This window comes from Kryptolebias marmoratus, linkage group LG5, assembly GCF_001649575.2.
Source record: "Kryptolebias marmoratus isolate JLee-2015 linkage group LG5, ASM164957v2, whole genome shotgun sequence".
Classification (NCBI taxonomy): Eukaryota; Metazoa; Chordata; class Actinopteri; order Cyprinodontiformes; family Rivulidae; genus Kryptolebias; species Kryptolebias marmoratus.
Window position 1 is genome coordinate 2880684 of NC_051434.1, and position 21691 is coordinate 2902374.

Below are 21691 nucleotides of genomic sequence, written 5' to 3' on the forward strand. Positions count from 1 at the left end.
GCCAGATGTGCTGCTCAGTGTCAGAAAGCTTGGTCTCAGTTGCAGGTCATGGGTCCTCCAACAGGATAATGACCCAAAACACACAGCTAAAAACACCAATAATGGCTCAGAACAAAACATTGGACTGTTCTGAAGTGGACTTCTGAGTCCTGATCTGAATCCTGCTGAACATCTGTGGAAGGAGCTGAAACATCTGGAGAAGGAACTCTTTAAACCTGAGACAGATGGAGCAGTTTAATCAGGAAGAGTGGATCAGAACACCTGTGGACACCTGTGGACACCTGTGGACATCTGTGGACACCTGTGGACAGGTGCAGAAGTCTCATAGAGAGTTACACAAATCTCTTGATAGCAGTGATTCCCTCAAACTGTTGTGCACCAAAATATTAAGTTAAAGGTACCATCCTTTCTGTTAGGGCCAGTTTTATTAGTTTTTCTTTTTTAAAATAATTCTGTTAAGACAAAATTTAAAAGTTGACTGATTTTCATTAGCAGATTTTCAGTCATTTATTTAATTATTACTTTTGTCAGTTCAAAGTTATTTCATTAATCATTGTGGGTTTTTCTTCTTTTATGACAGGGTACTAATTTATCCTCATCTGTGTGCTTATCGGTGTATGAGTGAATAAAAAGGCCTGTGTGCAGAGAGTCGTGTCCTTGCTGCTCCAAAAACAGAATGGTGCAGTTGCGGACTGCAGGGTGACACTGATACACACTGACAGGGCAAAAGGGTGAAGCCAGTGTGTTTTTGGTGTGTGTGAGTGTGTGATCCGGTCCTATGTGGGTTTGTATTTTTGTGTGAACAGGCAGGTGTGTAAGTCCACCTGTGTGCACAGACCTGGATGTGCTCATGTGTTGGCATGGATGCGTGTGAGTGTGTGAGTGTGTGAGATAATCTGTAATTAAATTCCTGAGTTTAATGGGATTATCTTTGGGAGACAAGCAGCACAACGTCCTTGACATCCATCCCCTCTGTCGGCCACAGCTGATAGAGACACACACATACGGAGGAAGACGTAAGGAAGTGAAGAAACGAGAGGATGCAACAGAAAAAAACAGCAGCAAAGAAATCAACATGTGCAAAAACAAAATTTCTTGTGAAAATAAAAACAGAAAGGCTTGTACGGCTAATAGAGAAGTGACTTGCATTATAATCATCTCATTTCCTGCTGAAGGTCGACTGGCCTTCCCCTCAGCAAGTTCACCCTCTGCCTACAGCTCAAAGTGATGGCCAGGACAGCCAAACCCATCCAACCCAATAAAAAACAGCTCTGAGGGAAAGGTTTACTTTGCTACTCATATTTTGGGTCCTAATGTCATCCAAATATCCATCTCTGAACAGAGAAAGCTCAAGGATGAATGAAATGTTTTGTTTTTCTAATTACTTTATTCCACATTTAATTTTAAGATCAATCAGAGCCAAAAAGTCCAAACTTTTTATTTTCATGAACAAGAAACATGATGAATAAATGAAAGAAATTCAACTTAAAATGGTTTTATTGCTAAGTTTTCTTTGGCTTAGGAGTAATTTTGTGCTTAAATGATTGACAAAAAAGTACATTTTCATGAAAATGGATGATTGGAATAAAAATGGTTGAAGACTTTCAGAAATCTTTCAGGCCAATGTTTAGGTCCCTGGAAGCAAAATTTTAGTGAATGAGAGTTCTCTCGAGTCTTCTGTGCAAACTTACTGCACTATTTACTGTTTTTTAAAGCAAGTAAATATGAATAATGTTCACTGAAGAGGTGGCAAAATGATTGCATGGTATACAGAATGTGTTAAACCATCTGACATGGTCAGCAGAGCAGCAGGAACAGGAACAATCTGCTCCTTAACTCCCTCCAGTGGACACTGAGGACCTGCCCACCTCTCAGCATGTTGCACTGAGTCACAATGACTGTGCTTGTTATTATTACAGAATAAATAAAATGCATGCATAAATATTTTTTAAACCCATAATGATAATACCATTAGGATTTCACAAATAATATGTAAAGTAATGTAGATTTATATAAAACCTAGAACAACAGATAAGGATTAAAAGTAAACACATTGTCACCTGCAAAATATTTTTAAGAAAACTGGATTGCTTATTAAACAAAGTGCTAAAAATAAATACATATACAGCTATATATACTACAGAGTTAAGGCTAAATTGCACACAACTATTTGAATGCTGCAGGATTTAGCCTAGAGGTTCATTCTTCAGTTTTGTTGACACATATTTGTGTCAGCATGTTAAACTCAAGCTTACACTTATTTATGAGTCATTCAAATGTAAAAAAAGAAAGAAAAAACATCTAAACTCAAATTCAGTCAGCTTTGTATGACTGGAAATTAATCGCATGTGACACATAATTGGCATTTAGGTATTTAGAAAAAGAATTCCAGGCGTATTTGAACACAACGCAAGTCATTTTTCCGTCTTCCGGTCCGAAAGGAATTCTTTACAGGAAGCACTTGAACGCACCACAACATTACGAGAGAGCTGAGGGGAAAAGGTAGGCGCTGTCACCTTCATTAGCTCTAACTTTTTCACGATAAATACAAAAATATGAACAGAAATGTAACTATATGTTTAGAGTGTCTCTTTCTGATTCGATGGTTGGGGTTTTTAATCCTGTTATAGTTAGTTATTCTAACCGGCAGATGTCAAAACAAGCGGCTAACTTTAGCTAACTTTAAGCTAACAGCTAATAAATCTCTGCTCGAAGTTACCGGAAAAATATTTTAAGATAAACCAGAACAACTGTTGAACTTTATAATACAATTACACTGAGCCTATAGATGTGTGTTGTTGTCTTCATTTGTTACAATGATTATAAACGACTTGTTTTGTTTTAAGGGAGGTTAGCTTCCGACTCAAATGAGAGATTAGCTAGATTTCTTAAATTTGTAGCGATTACGCAAGAATTAGTTTATTAAAAAAACGCTGCCTTCTGGCTTTGACTCATGTTTTGGTGTAATTTATTTGTATCGTTACTCTTGAGCTGGTTTTAGACAACCGTGTCGTGTACTTTTTTATGCGGAAGTGGCTGAAAAGCAGAAACATTTGGGCAAAATATTTAATCCATCCATCTTTTACCGCATGTCTGCGGTCGGATCGCTGAGGCAGCAGGTCCAGGGGAGAAACCCGGACCTGCTTATCCCCAGGGACACTCTCAGGCTCCTCCTGGGGGATCCCGAGGTGTTCCCAGACCAGAGAGGAAACACAATCCCTCACACAAGCCCCGAGGTCTCCTCCCAGTGAGACAAGCCCGGAAATCCACCAAAGGGAGGCCTCCAGGAGGCGTCCTGATCAGATATTCAAACCACCTCAACTGACTGGTTTCGATGCAGAGGAGCAGCGGCTCTTCTTCGAGCTCCTCACCTTATCTTTAAGGCCGGCCGCCCTATGAAGGAAGCTCATTTCAGTCAGTTGGATCCAGGATCTCGATCCAAATATTATGACTATAGGGTTGGAACATAAATCCAGTAAATTGAGGGGTTTGCCTTTCAAAATCAACTCTTTCTTCACCATGATCGATTAAAGCAACGTCCTCATTACTGAAGACAAGACCCTGATGTGATTGGTGGGATTAAAGCAAAATATCAAGTTACTTAAAAGATCGAAAAAGTTTGTCCCTTTACATCAATAAATAAACCTAAAGTAGTACATGTTTACTTTCTCTTTGCACTTAAAACGTTTAATTATTATTCTCACCAACATAATCATGTATACTCTGAGTTATTTTAGGTTTTATAAATTCATGTTCAATCCCTGATAAGGGCAGTGTCTCACAGCGATTGTCATTATTTAGTTATCTGATGTAGGTTTTGTGAATAACTGTTTTGTTTGTAATGTAAATTTTAAATCTTTTGTTTATCTGAGCCAAAATGAAGTTTAGGTTCAATATGACAATGCTAAATGTTAGGTTGTCATAATGTTTTGGCTCATTAATGTATGTAGAAAGTAACAAACTCAAATTTCATATCCTTGATTTATTCAGAATCCCATAAAGGTAATGACAAAAACAGAGGAAATAATTTTAAAACTTGGAGCAATTAATACAATTTTAGCAAATCCTATTTTTTTTTAATAGAAAGTCTTTATTAACTTGTAAATGGCTTTTTTTACTTCAATATTCTTCTGTAAAATAGACTTTTTATAGAGTTGAAGGGCCATGTGTGGTTCTAAAATGAAACTTCAAAGATCTTTAATGTGGGAGTAAAAAGGCCTGTGTCACTTATCATTTACTGGGAGTTTTTTTTAAGGCTGCTGATTGCCAAACAGGACCAACTTGATATCACAGATAACAGTGTGTGAGCAACAAACAAGAGTGCGTCAGAAGGATTCGGCGGTCGCCTCTAATCGTGCTGAATTGTTTTCCTGTGAGTGTGAATTAGCAGCAGGGAATGTTTCCTGGGATAATCAGAGCCATCGTCCCTGCAGCCTGAACCAGTTACCTTGTCCCTGACTCATCAGAGTTCAGCTGAATGCTGCCGCAGCCAAATGGCCCAAACAAAAAGCCAGTGATGAAGCCCATACCTCTCTACAATTGTCCCTGATAGAGGCAGCAGCCTGGGTATGCGAGCTGCGTACCGTCTGGATGGTCACAGGTTGTCTCGTCAGCGATGTTCTACAGAGCTGCGGCTGTTTCCTTTAACTCGTCTTACACTCAGTTTCTGTTCGTAACATTCCAGTCAGACCTACACGCTTCATAGCTCAGGGTTACTGAAACACTCATGACAAGTCGGAGAATGACAGGAATTTCTCTCAGCAGTCATTTAGGTTATCATCTAATTGTGGTTATAAAACATAAAGCTTCCTTTATTCGTGTTTAGAATCTCTAAAGTTTCAGGTCAAACATCCACATGACCTCTCTTACCTGCTGTCAATGACCTGATAAGATAAAAAAAACCATGATGTTCATAATTTAACTGAATAAGTTTTAAATGGGTCCATCCGTCCATTTTCTGCTGCTTGTCTGTGGAGATGATAAGTTCAGGAGGAAAACCCAGACATCCCTCTTTCCCAGTGACCCCCTCCAGCTCCTCGTGGGTGATCCCGAGGCTTTCCCAGGCCGGAGAGGATACAGAGAGTTCTGCCTCGGGGTCTCCTCCCGGTGGGACGGGCTCAAACCTCCTAAACTCCTTTTGATGTGGAGGTGCAGCGGCTCTGCTCTGAGCTCCCCCCCGCATGTCGGAGCTCTTCACTCCATCTCCAAGGCTGAGCCCGACTTCCCTGCAGAGGAATCTCATTTCACCTGTTTTTATCAGGGATTTAATCTTAAAATGAAAACTCTGGAGACGCAGCATCGCTGGGCGCTTATAATGCAAGTCAAGAGCCCCCCCTGACATGTTACACTGGAGGAGGCACCTAACAGCACATAAAATGGTTTCCTGGCCTGTCACAGTTGAATATTTTAGATAAAACATGTTTTGGCCACACCCGCTAAATAAACATCATTTCTTTTATAATGAATTAATTGTGTTAGTTAAATATAACTGGGTAAATGATTAATTTGTTACAAATCACTGCTGTAAGAGTCTGATGGACTTGTCCAGGGCGTCCTCTGGACCACTGAAGATGGGCACCATCTTCCCCTCAACCTGGAAAGGAAGAAGCAAATTTAAAAAATGAATAGATGGATATTTTTATATACACCTTTCAACCTTTAATGTGTTGTCCTTTTTGTTTCTAATTTCTTATTTTTTTTTGCCCTAAACTGTCTAATCTGTTGTCGTTCCTCAGATGCAGACTATAAAGTGTGTGGTGGTGGGTGACGGCGCCGTGGGGAAGACCTGCCTGCTCATCTCCTATACAACCAACAAGTTTCCCTCTGAATACGTCCCCACTGTGAGTAACCAGTGACACCAATAACAAACCAACAGGAACCTGTTGGTCACAGCGAGGCGATCAGAACCAGCATGAAAGCGATATTTTTTTAACACTGTACCCAGCTCGCTCTTGTCTCACAGGAAGTAAGACTTATTTACATGAGACGGGGCTGAGAAAACCAAAAACATATGGTCCTTTGGAGTAAACTGACAGGAAAAAGCCATCATATCAGTATTTATATCACTTTTATTGGAAATACAAATGGTATTCAGTATATTTCTCTTTAATTGTAGTCTTCTGTATGTGTTCAAAGCATTCACGGTACCTGCAAAGTTAAACTTGTCTTCTTACCTTTGATTCATGACTGATGTGTAGAAGAACCCAAAGGTTCTGCAGCTTTTTGCAGATTTTGGGTAATTTTCTCACGTCAAAAGTGAATCATTCCTCATTTATTTTGAAACTTTTGGTTTGAAACGGCACTACAACCAAACAAAAGAAGAAGAGCTGTCAATAAAAGCGTAAAAGAAGAGCTGCACCAGTTCAGTGGTGACGCTTGAAAGTATAAGGAGAAATCTCACCAGACACCGATGCATAAAGTTTTGGCTGCTTGTCTGTTTGGGAGTCATAACTGTAAATAATGGAGGCGTAACTTTTGACACGCAGCATGAACAGCCAGTGTTTTACCAAAGAAAATCATTACAGGAATAAAAAGTGTTATAATTAAAAGCAGAGAGTAATGCTGCGGGTCACTGTTAGTTAATACAAGCCAGCTGTTAAAACCAAAAAGCTCCTAAACATCCTTTAATGTTGAGATAAAAACTGAGGCTTCTTCAGATACACTTATTAACTTTCATGTATTTAAATTCACGAGGATCTTTAACATTGTTTTAACGTTAAACATGGCAACTAAAATGCTGTCATTTTAACATCATCTGAATGCAGAACGCTGACCTTTAAGATAACTGAGTGACAGATTATTTTTATTTATTTCAATCTGCATCAGTTTATCTTTTAAATTGGTGACAACACTCACTCCTCCTGCCGGACATTTAGATGTTTCAGTCTGATTTTTATCTGGGATGATATCGGGGAATACGGGCGCCTTTTCTTAGAAAGGCTAAAAACCGAAACTGTGAACATAACCAGTTCTGAAGCAGGTTAATGAGTTCAGCCTCTGTTTCCGTGGCGATCGAGCCAGGTTCCAGTCACCTTAGTGATGCAGAAAACTCTTCCAGCTCAGGAAGGCCAACTAAGCTGTTAATCTGACTTCGTAGGCCGGTCAGGAAACCTTCTGCTGACGGGCTGGTGTGTCCAGCTGTTGAGCCATTTTCTGCCTCTCGGCACAGTTTGATCAGAAGATTGCAGCAGCGACGCTGACTCCATCTTATCTTCTTCACCGTCTCTTTCACCTGGTTTTCTCCTCATAACTTCTGTCAGACATGGTTACGCCTCTGTTTCTGAAATATTTGCTCGTCTGTTCCTTTTAAAACACTATTTTTAAGTCTCATTATTGTTTCAATCTCTCAGCAACAGGTATGGCTTTTTAATAGCTCACTTTCCTGTTTTTTTTTTATCACCTACGTAACATCCTCTTCCTGTTCTATTGTTACAACAAACTTTTACTGTGAACTGATGCTTTCTTTATCCTATAACTTAGTTTTATACCTTTTTGTGAATTCAGTTCAATTTTTCAAAATGAGACTCTGAAAACTAACACCTTTTATGACTTTCTTTTGATTTATGTTAGCTTTTCATTTCCCCTTTGAATATGAATCTGTCCATAGTTTCTTCTCTCAGATGCAGATGTTAGGATTTGTTTCTGCTCTGCACAGCTGCAGCTTCGGCTGAGTAAATGTACGAAGAACCTCCTGTTTCCTCTCAGATTTATTGTGTTGCTGCTGCGTCTCGCTGTGTTGTTTCCTGTCAGTCAGCAGACCAACACCACAATAAGAAAACAGGAGAGAGGAAGTCTTTCCTGAGAAACATTTGCCTTTTACAGAAATTCACTTCTTATCCGAATGAACCAGAGCATCTGTAACGGTTCGCTTCAGGCTGTTTTAGACATGATTTCTCCTCTAAATGCACAAAGATCCAAATAATGTATCATCTATATAAGAAGTTCAGCTCTTTCCCTTTGTATGGTTGTTGTGGAGCAGTGGTAGGGCAGCCATTTTGGGACCGGAAGGTTGCAGGTTTGCCACGCCCATGTGTTGTGGTGAGAGAGCCGAAATGAATTCACTGAAACATACACCACATAATGACTTTAATTTTACTGAAGTATTTATTTTTTTTCTCTGTTTTTCATGAAGTAAACAGAACAGCTCAATGTAATTTCAAAACTGTTCAGTCAGCTGCTTCTGTGAGGAAGTAAACGTGTCCTTAATTCAAACCAAAACCAGCAAAAACTGCTTCAAAGTCAGGTTTTTTTTTAACTAAAAGAAGTTTAGGGTGGCGTTCTCCCAGTTTTCTAGAAATGTTTTAGAAGCTAGAAGTCCAGAAAGAGTTTGATTTTAAACAAATAAAACAAAAGAACGATCAAAGATGAAAAAAGTGAGAAAATTTGAATCTTGGAGGAAAAACTGGATCCAAGCAGAAATCCTCAAACATTAACGGTTTTGTGAGTAAACTAAGAGGATAAAACGTCAAACAGCTGAGTGGGAAAGTTTTATTTACTAAAAGTTTTAACCTTCAGCTTATTGGAACTATTTCACTGAAAACATTCAGCTTTTTAAAAGGCATGAGTTTAATAACACGCATCCAAAAAATGTTTATTTTTAACTCTTTGGTTTGAAAAATGGGCCTTTTTTTTCAGCTGTTAGACTAAATATATAAATGAATAAAATCAGATTTGATAAATATAATGATAAATATAGATCTAAATAATGCTTTATGTAACCTACGTTTATATTAAATGTTTACACTTGAGTCATGCTGCTGGAGTGAAGATGTCGCCCTCAGTGATGGTTGTCATTAAAAGCTGTTTTCTGTTGTTTCCTCTCCTAAACGCCACGTCAGCCGCTTTATGTGGAACCTGTCTGAGCAATCAGAGCTTCATTAAAACCAAACAAGTGTCTGCAGGCTACAGCAGATGACAGACAGCATGTCGGGATGTTATCGCCCTGCTGCGCAGACGTGCAGCCATGCAGGCGCAGCAACGCCGCCGCCTGCACAGAGCTCAGCTTAGCAGGCGTGGTGGTGTCAGGCTGCAGCAGCCTGAAGGTATGAGAGGGAAACACAAGAAAGATCTGAGCAGGTTTCTTCACCTGGGCAGCAGATCAGTCAGATTTCTTAATGCTGAGAACATTCATCTTCAGTTTATCTTGTTTTCCCCCAATATTCACTTTAAATCGGTTCTCATGTTTTCTGACAGTTTGAAGGTGCAGCCTCGGAGGGGATTTCTCTGTCAATTATTTTTGTAAGAGTCTACTGAAATAGAAACCTAAATGCTGACAGCTGTGAGGTTGTTTATTTATGTCGTCAAGGAGACGCCGTCATTAACAAAACGCCTGAAACCTCACCTACACAGTCATGAATACCCGGCCTGATTTCAGACCTTTAAAACCTCCCACATGTCAGATTTCATCAGTGGTTCAAGTCTTTCCGTTGTTGCAGCCGTTAACCAACGTTTCCTTCGTACAGTGTGTTTCTGTTCTGACACCAAAACTGGGGAAAAGCTTTTCTAACACGCAGGAAGGTCTTTGACTGACATGATATTCTTCATGAACTTGTGCAGAAGTGAAACGTTTGATTTTGCTGTAATGAATGATGCTTCACACCTGGCTGCACAAAGAACAGCTTACCTGCTTTTTCTAAACTAAATCCGCTGAAATACCATCAGTGAGGCGAACACGCCTTTAAATCAAATAAAGTGTTGGACTAAAGCACCGGAGAAACCTGATATTTCTGCGAAAACTCAGTGAAAGGGCTGAACGGCTACTGAAACTTGATGCAGATTAAATTGTTGACTGAATTTTTGGTTTAAACGAGCAGAACAGAAGGTAAACAACAAAACAGCAGCTACAAGTTAAATTCACTTAAACAAAAACTTACATTTGCAAAACATCCTGATAGTAAAGCTGGAGCCACACATCCAGGCAGCGAGGCCTCTGAATAAAGGATGTTTGGCTTCAGAAACGGGTTATTTTCTGGCTGTGAACAACTTTTCCTAAATAAAATGTCTCTGAAAGTTAAAATACACTCAGTATTTTTTTTTAAACTGAGTCACTGCTCAGTTTTTTCTGCTTTTTTATGTGTTTTGTTTTTCTTCTCATTTGGACATCAAATTAAAAAGAAAATCTTAGTTTAGCCTAAGGTTCTTATGAGTAAGCATTTTTTTTTACTGCTTCCTAAACAAAGATTTTCACTTCCCTTTTCTTTTTGCCTGATTTTCACCTCCACGCTCTCTGTCGCCCCCAGGTGTTTGACAACTATGCAGTGACGGTGATGATCGGCGGGGAGCCGTACACCCTTGGACTCTTTGACACTGCAGGTGAAAATCCGTCTGCACGCGGTTCTTTAATTTAAGGATTGGGACATTTTAATATGATTGGAACAATAAGGTGGTGGTAAATGTTTTTAAAATAATATAAAGTTTCCATCTGAAGCCGTAGAGTTCAGTAGTTAAAAGAGCAGATTTGTTTGTCTATATTATATTAGCTGAGGTTGTTTTTGTCTCCCCCTGCAGGTCAGGAGGACTACGACAGACTGAGACCCCTCAGCTACCCTCAGACCGACGTCTTCCTCGTCTGTTTCTCTGTCGTCTCACCTTCCTCCTTTGAAAACGTCAGAGAGAAGGTTTGCTTCGTTCTCACTCACATTTTTATGCTCATTTCAGTAAAAATAGTTTCATCTAAAAGGTTCAAATAAATGATCTGACATGTAAAAATGAGTTCACGCAGTTCTGCAGTTGTACACTTGAAATCTTGGGGTAAATCAGACCTGACCCAAAACTTTTTTTTACAGTGGGTGCCGGAGATTTCCCACCACTGCCCCCGGACGCCCTTCCTGCTGGTCGGGACGCAGGTGGATCTGAGAGACGACAGCAACACCATGGAAAAACTAGCCAAGAACAAACAGCGACCTCTGACCTCTGACAGTGGAGAGAAGCTGGCCCGCGAGCTCAGAGCTGTTAAATACGTGGAGTGCTCGGCTCTGACGCAGGTAGACAAACAAAAAAAACGAGCCTCAGTGTTTATAACTGCTGTTGGTCATGTGTTTAAAAAATTAAAACAATATATATAGCAACAACTTATCTAAAAAAACAGAGAATCAGCCTGTAATTATTGGGGTTCTTTGACATGTTGTACACATTGTAATAGACATGGACGTGTATAAATCAGTGTTTATTCATATAAAATAAGTCATTTCAGTTTAGAGATAACTGAAAAACATTGATAATTGTTTTATAATAAAAAGCCTAAAGAGTCCCACTTTTAGTCCAGAAAGTTTTAAATTATCAATGAATTATTCAACCTTGAGGGTTTCAGTTGACAGTTTCTTCAACTTATTCGGTCACAAATTCAAACATTTCTTGCCATTTCTGTAGTTTTTGTGCGAGTTTCAGACGTTGTCTCCTTCTGTCTCGTTCTCAGAGAGGACTGAAGAACGTGTTCGACGAGGCCATCCTGGCAGCTCTGGAGCCCCCAGACATCAAGCCCAAAAAACGCTGCTTCCTCCTATAGACACGCCTGAGGAAGAGGAGGAGGAGGAGGAGGAGAGGTGGACAGGGAAGAGCTCATCCTGTCCGGGAGCCGAGGGAGGGAGCACCGAGGGGAGGGTGGGTGTTTAAACAGTGCCTTCAGCCGTAGTGACCTAACTTGGGTGTGGTGTTGGAACACGTTGAATTTCCTGTCGTTTAATATGACTAACATACATGAACTACACTCCTCACTAACAAGGAAACATGGTTTCTCACTGGGACGAGGCAGGTCAAACAATAAAGGCTTGAACCTCCCATTTCTTCAAGATGCAATAAAATGGAGTCCCGTTTACACCTGAAACTGCAAACAGACTCCAGGTTTGGAGAAATTTAGGCTCTGATGTCCTTAAAAAAAAGGCAAGAATAAAAGACGTGCCACCATGTTGTAAATGTTTAAAACACCTTTTTCTTGATTGAATTCGAGCTTTTACTCCTGTGTAAACGAAACAAAACGCCAAAACTGATTTCTCTTTTTCTTTTCTGCACTTTTAATAGTTTGTGAGAAAAACATGTTTAAAAAAAAGTATTTTTCTAGGGTTTCTTTCTTCTGAAAAGACAAAAAAAAATCTATGCAGAACTGATTTAATTTAATTTAGTTAAACTGGAAAAAGTCACTTTTTAAACCTAAAAACTGTTTAAACACACATTTTACACCAAGCTTTCAGTTCAAATAAATCTATGTGATATTTGTTAATTATATAAATAAAATGAGTCGTAACAAAAACTCCCAGGAGCTGATTGGACGGTCAGACATTTAATTATTAATTAATAATTAAATAATCTGTAATCTGATGTCATTGATGTGAAAAACAAGTGTGAGGTGAGTCGGAACAGAAATAAGCTTTTCTGACTTTAACTTTTTGTCAGAATATTTGCTTATTTGTGTTTCGTTCATTTAAAACCAGAAAATCTGAAAACGTCAGCGAGGAGGAGCTCCTCTGAAATCAAACATGACAACAAAATAACATTTTTAACCACAATTAGAGTCAAACCCAAATTTGCACTTTAAAACAAAAAGTTTCTTTTTCTTTTTCCTGACACCTTTGGGGCTGAATGACGAAACTGTTCAACCGGACATTTACTCATTTGTCAGCTTTAATTTTTATTCATGAATCAATTAAAACTTAAACTTAAAATACGAACAGAGGGTTTGTTTTTCAGAGCAAACAACCTTCATGTACAAAACAAACTCCTGATAATCCCGGTTAATTTACAGTAAAGTCTTCTGACAACATTTCAATTATCATCTTTGACTCCAAACACCTGAGTTGCCTTAATTTCCTGGTTTTATTTCAGCTCTTATGAGTCTTAAACCTTGAGAAAACGTCTAATGTTGCTCTGAAAAACGCCTTAAACGAGACTGACGCCTTCAACTCAGTCTGATGCTGAAAGGTTCGGAGCAGAAGCTTTTTTTATTCTTAGTTTTCTAAATGAAATGATTTTTACTCTCAGGTTGTCCTGAGCTAAAAGCCTTAAGGGGAAAAATCAGATTTTAGGGTTTTTAGGTCGACAGAAACCTCAGAATTTTTTTCTGGTGTCGTTTATCTTTTAAAGCCTTACAGCGTTTGTCTCTCATGACAAAAGTCTGAGGAGTTAAAGTCTACGACAAAATGGAGACTGAAAGGTCAAAGGTCGTCAGAGCTTTTTGACCCTAACTCAGAAACCTGTGTTGACCTTTGACCTGATCTGAGCTCCTGTTCGTTCTGATGATGATGGATGATTACGAGTATTATACCAATTTTTTTTTTGTTTCTTTGTTTCTGGGGGAACAATCTTTCTTGCAGGTTTTTAGACACTTTGACTTTTTATTTCTCCTTTTTTTTTTTTTTAGATATTTTGTACTTTTGTTGCCAACAGATTCGTCTGGCTGATAAAACTGAAAGATCTTTATGATAAGTTTTCAACAGGCGAAAGAATTTATTTAAAGCAAGATTTATTTCTGTACTGAGATTTGAATGTTTGAAGTGGTGGGGGATTTGGAAATAAATTAGTACTTGAATGTCGTTTCATGCCGACTTCATTTTATTTGACAGCATTACTTCTTGTTTTGGTTCCTTTTTTTTATTGTGCAGTTTTTTTCTGCACCAGGCAAAAAGTCAAAAATATGTCAGCATCTAGGGTTTTCATGCTGTTTTTATTTTTTAAATTCAATTTTAGTTAAACTATCCTGATTAGGATATAAAAAGAACTGGAAAAAGTTAATTTGTTCAGTAAATCCTGAACTAATGTTTGGTTTTTTTTAAAGGTTACTTGTGTTTCCAGTCTTTAGGGTCTTAAAGGAACAGATAAAAATATCAAATTAGTAACTATTTGCTGTTAAATAACGTTTTGAAAGCTGCTTTTGTAATTTAAGATAAAATAAATTGATAAATGAAATAAAATATACACTCAAGATAAATATTTTTATTTTTACTATTTTCATCCAAGGCTTAAAACTAGTCCCATTAATTCTGTTTGTTTTTCATTTATTCTGAATATTAAAAGTAACTTCCATGTGATGCATTACCCTACAGTGAGCACCGGGAGGCGCTGTTCTCCTGGTTTTTTGTCCTCAGAGGATACAGTATGGAAATGACCTGGACTCATGTTTGATTGGCACTAAAATGGATTCTTCAGCCGTCGCCGCATGGAGGCGCAGAGCCGCTCGCTTCTTTGTCTGAGAGACGGCAGGAAAAGAAACCAAATCTGAACTAATCAACCGTTCGGCCACATCCCAACCTGTCCTCCCTGTCTCACCTGTGTCTCCTTCACGTCTTCAGGTCTCGTCTCTTTTGTCTCAGCTCTTTGTTGAGTCCTCAGCTTCATTTCTCCACATCTTCTGACTGCTCTCCGCTGCTGCTCCTGTCAGGATCCATCATTCAGCTTCTTTTAGCAGACCTGACAAATAAAACAAAAACAATTCTGAAGAATTTTAAAGCTTTTTTAGTCAGATTTAGTTCCGCACATTAAACCTCTGATTAAATAAACTGTAAAAAAATAAAACCATAGTTAAATGTGGCTCATTTTTAAATCCACACTGAACTCCTGATGGCAGCTTGTAATGTTTAAATAAAACTAATATATGTTAATAAAGAGAAAACACAACTTTTGGTTAATTTAGTCACAGTTTATTCAGCTTTTCTGGAGACGCTCCTTTCTGAGGATATTTGGGTTGTTTGTCAGTTAAAGCCTGAAACACAGATTTTTAGTTAGTTTCTGATTTTAATTACTTTAAGAACCTTTCTTTGAGCGGACCTGGGGTTGAACTCAATAAAAAATGTTTGGTTTTTTAGCAGCTTTGGCATCGTTCTGCTTTCAGAGACTCTTGAACAGAACGGTGTCCTTCATGAGGAAAAAAAAACCCAACATTTATTATGACTGAGCTTTATTATAAGAAACACCAACAGCTGTTAGTTTCTGCTGCTGAAACTTTAATCATGATGGACCCTAAAGGCTGAAGGAATGCTTGTCGCCCACCGCCCATCATCACAGATTTAAACTCAAATTATTTTATGATCATTAAGATTCAGTGTTGTCTCATGTCCGTCAGCTGGGGCGGCCATCTTGAATTGGATTGACTCTGAAGGTTAATCAGGTGCAGATGTTCATCTAATCGTTACTTTCTGATGGTTTCATTAACGTTTGTCCAGCGGTTCATGAGATATTTTGCTAACAGACAAACTGGGTTGATGCTTGTTTTAAGGCAAACATGAGTGGCTGTCAGAGGACGTGTTGTCAACGACTCTCAGCTACCACCACGACAAATTTAGCTTGAAATTGGCAGCCATCTTTGTGTTTCCTCAGGTTGCTTTGATACAGCGGCCATCTTGAAAGTGGTCAGTTGTAGTTGCACATCCAGCGACTACTTTCTGCAAGCTTCATTACAGTTCATTAGATATTTTACTAACAGACAGACACTCATACAACTTAAAAACATTAGCTGATAGTTTTATAAATAGTATTTTTGTTTTGATAAATAAATAAAATCACTGAAAACATTCAGTCCAACTTCTGCCTCTTGTTGGTAAAAAGTAAACTTCTGCTGACTCAGACTGTTTGTTGTTGTCTGTAAGTAAAGTTAAACTTGAACAAGTTAAGATCAGTTTCAGTTTCAGCACAAGGAGACCTTGTCTTCTTGCTGACAGTTTGACTCCTCTGTTGAATATTATTGGATGTCCACCTGACCTCATTATAAGTGCGTTGCCACGGGCGACCAACGTGGGGAAGAAGAAGAAGGAGGGGGTGAGGGATCAGAGAGCATTGCATTATGGGAAAGAAATCTGACCTCTCCCTTTTTTTTTTTTCTTCTTCTTAGAGGACGCCCACGTGCACGCATTCAGCCACACACACACACTCACACACACACACAGAGTTTGTCTAAACAAAGATGCATTCTAGAAGAGAAAGCGTTCATCAGGCCTTGTTATTGTGTTTGTGAACGACACTTTGTTTGAGAAGAAAACAGAGACACACACATGCATACAGTCGATGAAGAACACGCTGTGTTCCTCAGTTTTACTCAAACCTTACCTGATTTATAGGCCGCCTAGCTGTACTTAAAGCTGTCCTTAAAGGATCTAAAGGCCTAGCTTTCCTTGAAGGAATGCATATCGAGTTTCAGACAAGACTCACCTGACGCTGAGAGGAAGTTTAAACTGTTTCGGTCAAAACTTAAAAAATCGATGTCATGCTCAGAGTGTGTGTTGGGGACGACTCTCAGCTACCATTAAAGCCATTAAGGTGTAGGCTAAAGTCAGTTAGCTGTGGCGGCCATCTTGAACTGTGTTGAGTTTAAAGGGTAATGAGTTGTAGACGTAAATCCAGGGATTAGTCTCTGTAAGTTTCATTAAAACTGCCTGCTGGTTCAGGAGATATTTTGATAACACACAAACACACACACACACACAGACAGGAGCAAAACATTGTCTGCCTTCAGCGGTGGGTGATAGCTACACAATGTTATGTGTAAAAGTGACAAAACTTTAAACTATTAAGTCACAAAAACGAAAGAGTCACAGTTATTCACATAAAGTAATAAAAGTTACATCTGACACACAGTAAATGTGACACAACAGTTGTGTTTATATTAGTGTAAGTTTTTCATGTGGGACTGTTTACAATAATCAATACTTGCCTTGGTCTTCATGATGATGAATGATTTTGTGAGTTTTGTGAAGTAATTTGCTTCTCACTGACGTATGAAGAAAATATTTTCTGATCTTCAGGTGTGAACAAAGTTTAACTTTTTGTTTCTTTATGGAGTTGTGTTTCTAATTTTTACTCATTTAACAGTAATTCATGTAGTCTTGTGTTTTTTGTCAAAGTGTAACTTTATTTGTGTGTTTGCGTGATTTTTTCCTTGTGTATATGTTATATTTCCTCGTTTTGTGTGTCTGTGATGTTGCATTTTTTAATGTAAACTGTTGCGTTTGTGTTGTTTTGTGTCTTCCTGTGTCATGTTCCCATTTTAAGCCACTGTGGTTTTGTGTTTGCATGTTTTCTCTGCCTTTTATAGTTGCCATTGATGAGTGTGTACTTTCATTTCTGTAGATTTGTTTTACCTTTTAGGATCTTTTCTTTTTTTAGTCTTTAACTTAAATCTTGTGTTTTTTCTTTTTGTGAGCGCTTTGTGCGGAGTGTATCCCACCATTTCTACAGAGTGGACTTTTGTTTGTGTGTGTGTGTGTGTGTGTGTGTGTGTGTATGTAAACACGTTAACCTGTAATTTTGTGTGTGTGAGTGTTTTTGTACAGTGTACAGTGAAACACACATGGTGGTATCTTCATCTCTGACATAACTGGTTGCCATGCATACAGTGTGACTCTGACTATTATGGGGTGTTCTTTGTTTTGTCACGACGTGCCCTGGTATGGAACGGGAGGGGGGAGGGGAGCAGGGTGTGTGTGTGTGTGTGTGCGTGATTTTGCAAATGTGTGTACATAAAGCGGGGGTTTTAGGGGGGATATATGAGTAATTTTGTGTGTGTGTGTGTGTGTGTGTGTTGGCGGGCTGCTGCAGAAAAAAAAGGTGTGTTTGCATTTGTGTGAAGCAGAGGACTGTGTGGGGGAGGGGCGCGCGTGTCTGCACAGACGTGCAAGTTTATAATGTGTGCACGAGAGGCTCAGAGAGTGCATGTGTGTGTTTTGGAGAAGGTGAGACAAAATGGTGGCTCTGTGTGTGTTTGTGTGTGCGCTTATGCAGGCCTTAAAGGTGGACTGTTGAGTTAACTTTAGCTGAAAGAATCCTTTTCAGTCACCTCAAAGTTAGTTTTTAACTTTCAAAAATAAGGTTTTTATAAGTTGATTGTCTTATTTTGTTATTTCTGCATCTCATTTTTCATTCAGATCCCATCCTGCTAAAAAAAGGAGCAACATCCTTATGAGGAGGTAAACCTAAGGAGGCTTTACAAAAGGGAAATAATTAGGAACAAAGTGGAGAGCTGAAAGCCTTTTTGAGGAGGTGAGTTGTGAGGTTTGTCCTGAAAGAGTCCAGTGATGTCTCAATGCTCTGCTCAAATAGGAGAGAGTTTCAGAGGATGGGGGCTGCTACACTGAACGCTCTGTCTCCAAAGCTACAGAGAAACATATGAGGGACAGAAAGTAGACCCATGGATGTGGATCGGAGTTTCCTAGACTGTGAGTCTGGGTGGAGGAGATCTGACAGATACTGAGGGGCAAAGGCTTTGAGGGATTTATAGGTGATACAAGGTTTGACAGGCAGCCAGCTGAGTTTTATGAGATTGGAAGTGATTTGTTGGCTTAGATGGTGTTAGAAGCAAAGCAGCTGAGTTCTGGACATACTGGAACCTGTCCAGGGATGTGTTGGAAATCCAGAACAGAACCCCATTCCAACGATCCAGTCTGGTTGTAACAAAGACATGGATTAAAGAATCGATTAGAGATGATTGGAGTCTTGAGATTTTCTTCAGGAGGAAAAAAAAAGTTGCAAGTTGGTGACAGATCTGATATGAACCTAGAATGAAAGTGTGGAGTCAAGAATGACACCTGGGCTGCAAACATCTTAGGGTGGTGAAATACGTCAGCCATAAATGTTGTGGAGTAAGGCCTTCAGGGACACATCCAGGAGTTCTGTTTTATTCACTGACATCCAAGTTTTGGTTTCATACAAACAGTTGAAAAGTGATTGTGTGGTACTGAGATACATCTGTGTATCATCAGCAAAGATGGAAGCATGGCGACAGATGACCTGATGAAGAGCGAGCATTTAATTCTGAGAACCAAACCTTGAGGCACACCAAGGTTAACTGGGGCAGGGGAAGAGTGGGAGCTTCCCAAGGTTTGATTAGAGAGGTAGGACTTTAACCTTTCTTTAGTCTTTAGTGGTGGTAAAAAAAACTGCCTACAAAGTTTATGACTTTTTAGAGTTGTACTTTTTCATATTGTCACATTTCTCCATTGTTTTCATTGTGAACACAAAACTCAAAACTTGAACACAAGAAGTGAGAACCTTTAATACTTAATATCTCACAATCTGGATCACGTCTTTTAGTATGAACCTAAATTAACCTAAACCTCCTAATCTGGGTCAGGATCTGTGGCACAAATCCACCTTCGAAGACTGAAGTAAGAGCAGGAAACAGTCTAAAAAGGTCAAAAAGAACTTTTCTACTGTAAATACAACTTTTATGTTAGTTAAAGTCTTTAGAAAACATATTTAAACTTTAATACACACCAGGTATGTGCCTAATACTTACTCATTATGTACTGGGTACTTACCAGGTACTTTTTGTGTTTTGGGACTTGTGGAAACTTTATCCATCTATAAGTAAAACAATATAAATCTTCTTATCATCACTTTGATTACAGTTAGAGCTATGGGGAGTTTTATTTACTCCATCATGATTGTTAATCATCTTTAATTGTTCTTTTTCACAAGAAAAATACCAAAACTACAGAAGAAAACACAAAAATGACATTTATTTTTACACAGACTGGTTAAACTGTTTTATAGTATCTTTAATCTAACAAGTTAAGCAAATGAGCAAATAAAAAATTGAAGAGCTTCATTGATAAATAAAAACTATACTTATTATTCTTGAAAGTCCAGTGTGAAGAACATGACATTCAGCAGCACAAATACCATCCATCTGAACATCTTTGATCTGCAGACAGAAAGAGAAAAGTAAAGTTCACAGTAGAGGAGAACATGGTGATAAAAGAAAGGTTTTTAACTGAAATGGGTCAAAGAATAAAGAAATAAAAACAATCGTACCTCAAATTTCCTCTGATTTGACAGACCTTTTATAAATCCCTGCATTCTGTTTTTATGCATCTGTTGAGTAATTCTTCACGTCTTTTAATAAAAGCAAATTGATCTAATTACTTTATGATTACTTCTTCTTGTGATATATTGTAAGAAAAACATTTTGTTAGTATGATAGCAGGTGGAGGACCAGCATCTGATGTTTAACAGAGGAAGAAAGCAGTTTATATGTTGAAAACTCACCATAAAAAGCAAATTATCTCAATCGACAGTGGATTTCTTTGTAGAAAATGATGCTTTGCATCAGTGGCTTTTTTTATATACTTTTAGTTTGAAAAGACTACAGTAAGATTTTTTAAGCACTTGGACTCTAATCAGTATTAAATCTGACGTCTGTTTTCTAAATGAGTCCACATTTTGGGAACTACAGGTGTAACATGACAAAGACATGGTAATAGGTCAGTCAGCAACAAGATTACATGTTTCAGAAAAGGACATGCGTGAGTCACTTTCAGTCCCGATCAGCGGGCAGCATCTTGTGTTTTTCTTTTATCTGTGATGATCTGAAGGGCAGCGTGGAGCGTGAGAGGAACCCCAGCTTGACAAAGTGTGGCGAAGACGTCAGAGATAGAAAACGTGGATATTTTGAGCCTCTTTAAGTGACTGCAGATTGGAGAGACATACTGTACCGAGCACTTGAGGAACCTATGAGACAGGAAGTGATGGTGGTGGAGGAAGAGGGGGGTGCTGAGAGAGACAGCGAGTGAGGAGAGGAATTAGTGATTATTATGGAGTGGCAGGCCAAAGCAGTGAAGAAAAGAGGAGGAGGAGGAGGAGGAAGTGGTGGGGGGGGTGTAGGCAAATGCATATTATGGGATGTCTGTGTTGTCGGGTGGGGGGAGGGGCATTTTAGTCTGCTTGTTTTTTGTGTGTGTGGTGGCTCCCCCCCACACCCTCCACGAGTGCGTAGACATCACAGCCTGACGTGCACAGTCTGTGTACGTTGGAGAAATAATAACTATCTGCAGATACAGAAAGGTAGCAGGGCTGAGAGAGGAGGCAGCATAAAGACTGACTGGCAGCCAGGAATTCATAAAAAAAAAACTTCAACTGCGAACTATCTGAGGAAAAATACGACCTCTGTCCCCTGAAATGCAAATCCCCGAGCCTGGGATGGAACTAATTCTCCTCATTTACTGTCCCAGCTTCTGGTGATGTCCTGGCTCCTGGCTCCAAGGTGTCCCCTGTCCCGTGCAGCTTGGGTTTCTGCTAAGGTAGATGACATGCTCAGGAGGTGAATAAATTATCTGAATCAAGTGTGTTTGGAGCAAAGATAAAGCTAAAACATGCAGAACAGGTCAAGCGACTGAAAAGCACCAAAAACCAACAGTGTTGATTATGGAGTTCCACAAGGGTCAGTTGTTGGTCCTCTCGTTTTTTATTCACTCTTACTTTAGTCTTCGGGTAGGAAGAATATTTCTGTTTCTGCCGACCAACCTAATCTTGTAAATAATTTCATCTAATGAATCACTGTGTGGTGACATGATATGATAAAGATAAATTTTGATTCTGATTCAAGTCAATACAGAAAAGACAATATGCAGTAAATGTTACAGATATTGATTTAAAACTTGGTGTGGTAGTATCTGAGACTGATTCCTAACATATACTCTAAGTGCTAACAAAACACCAGATTTTTGTATAAAGAACTGGCCCTTGTGGAACTCCATGAGGAAATCTGACTTCATCGATTTCAAAATATTAATAGAAACTGAAAAATCTACCAGTAAGATAAGAAAGAGCTAAGAACAGTGTCTCGTAAGATGAAAAAATGGCAAAGGAGCTAAAAAAAGTCACATAATTAACCCAAAGATATTCAAGAAGTACTAAAATAAAAATGTGTTTTTCTGAGTTGATTCATTGAACAAGAAAAGGGAGCTGAAAGCAAACATTAAAGAAAGATCTATTT

General features: G+C 38.9%; 1 protein-coding gene across 1 annotated transcript; it reads left to right on the plus strand.

The window, feature by feature from the left end:
- Nucleotides 1–2418: 2418 nt before the first annotated feature.
- On the plus strand, nucleotides 2419–11919 carry LOC108242678 (cell division control protein 42 homolog). The gene is made up of 6 exons (XM_017427673.3): nucleotides 2419–2502; nucleotides 5736–5840; nucleotides 10239–10311; nucleotides 10507–10616; nucleotides 10785–10982; nucleotides 11414–11919. The coding sequence occupies exons 2-6, from the start codon at nucleotides 5736–5738 to the stop codon at nucleotides 11501–11503; spliced, it is 576 nt and encodes a 191-aa protein (XP_017283162.1). The 5' UTR covers nucleotides 2419–2502; the 3' UTR covers nucleotides 11504–11919.
- The last annotated feature ends 9772 nt before the right edge of the window (nucleotides 11920–21691 follow it).

Excerpts from the sequence above, each read along its gene's own strand:
- LOC108242678 (XM_017427673.3), top strand. The coding sequence starts at position 5,736 with ATGCAGACTATAAAGTGTGTGGTGGTGGGTGACGGCGCCGTGGGGAAG. Across the intron at positions 5,841-10,238 it reads CCTCTGAATACGTCCCCACT|GTGTTTGACAACTATGCAGT; the intron begins GTGAGTAACCAG and ends TGTCGCCCCCAG. Across the intron at positions 10,617-10,784 it reads TTGAAAACGTCAGAGAGAAG|TGGGTGCCGGAGATTTCCCA; the intron begins GTTTGCTTCGTT and ends TTTTTTTTACAG.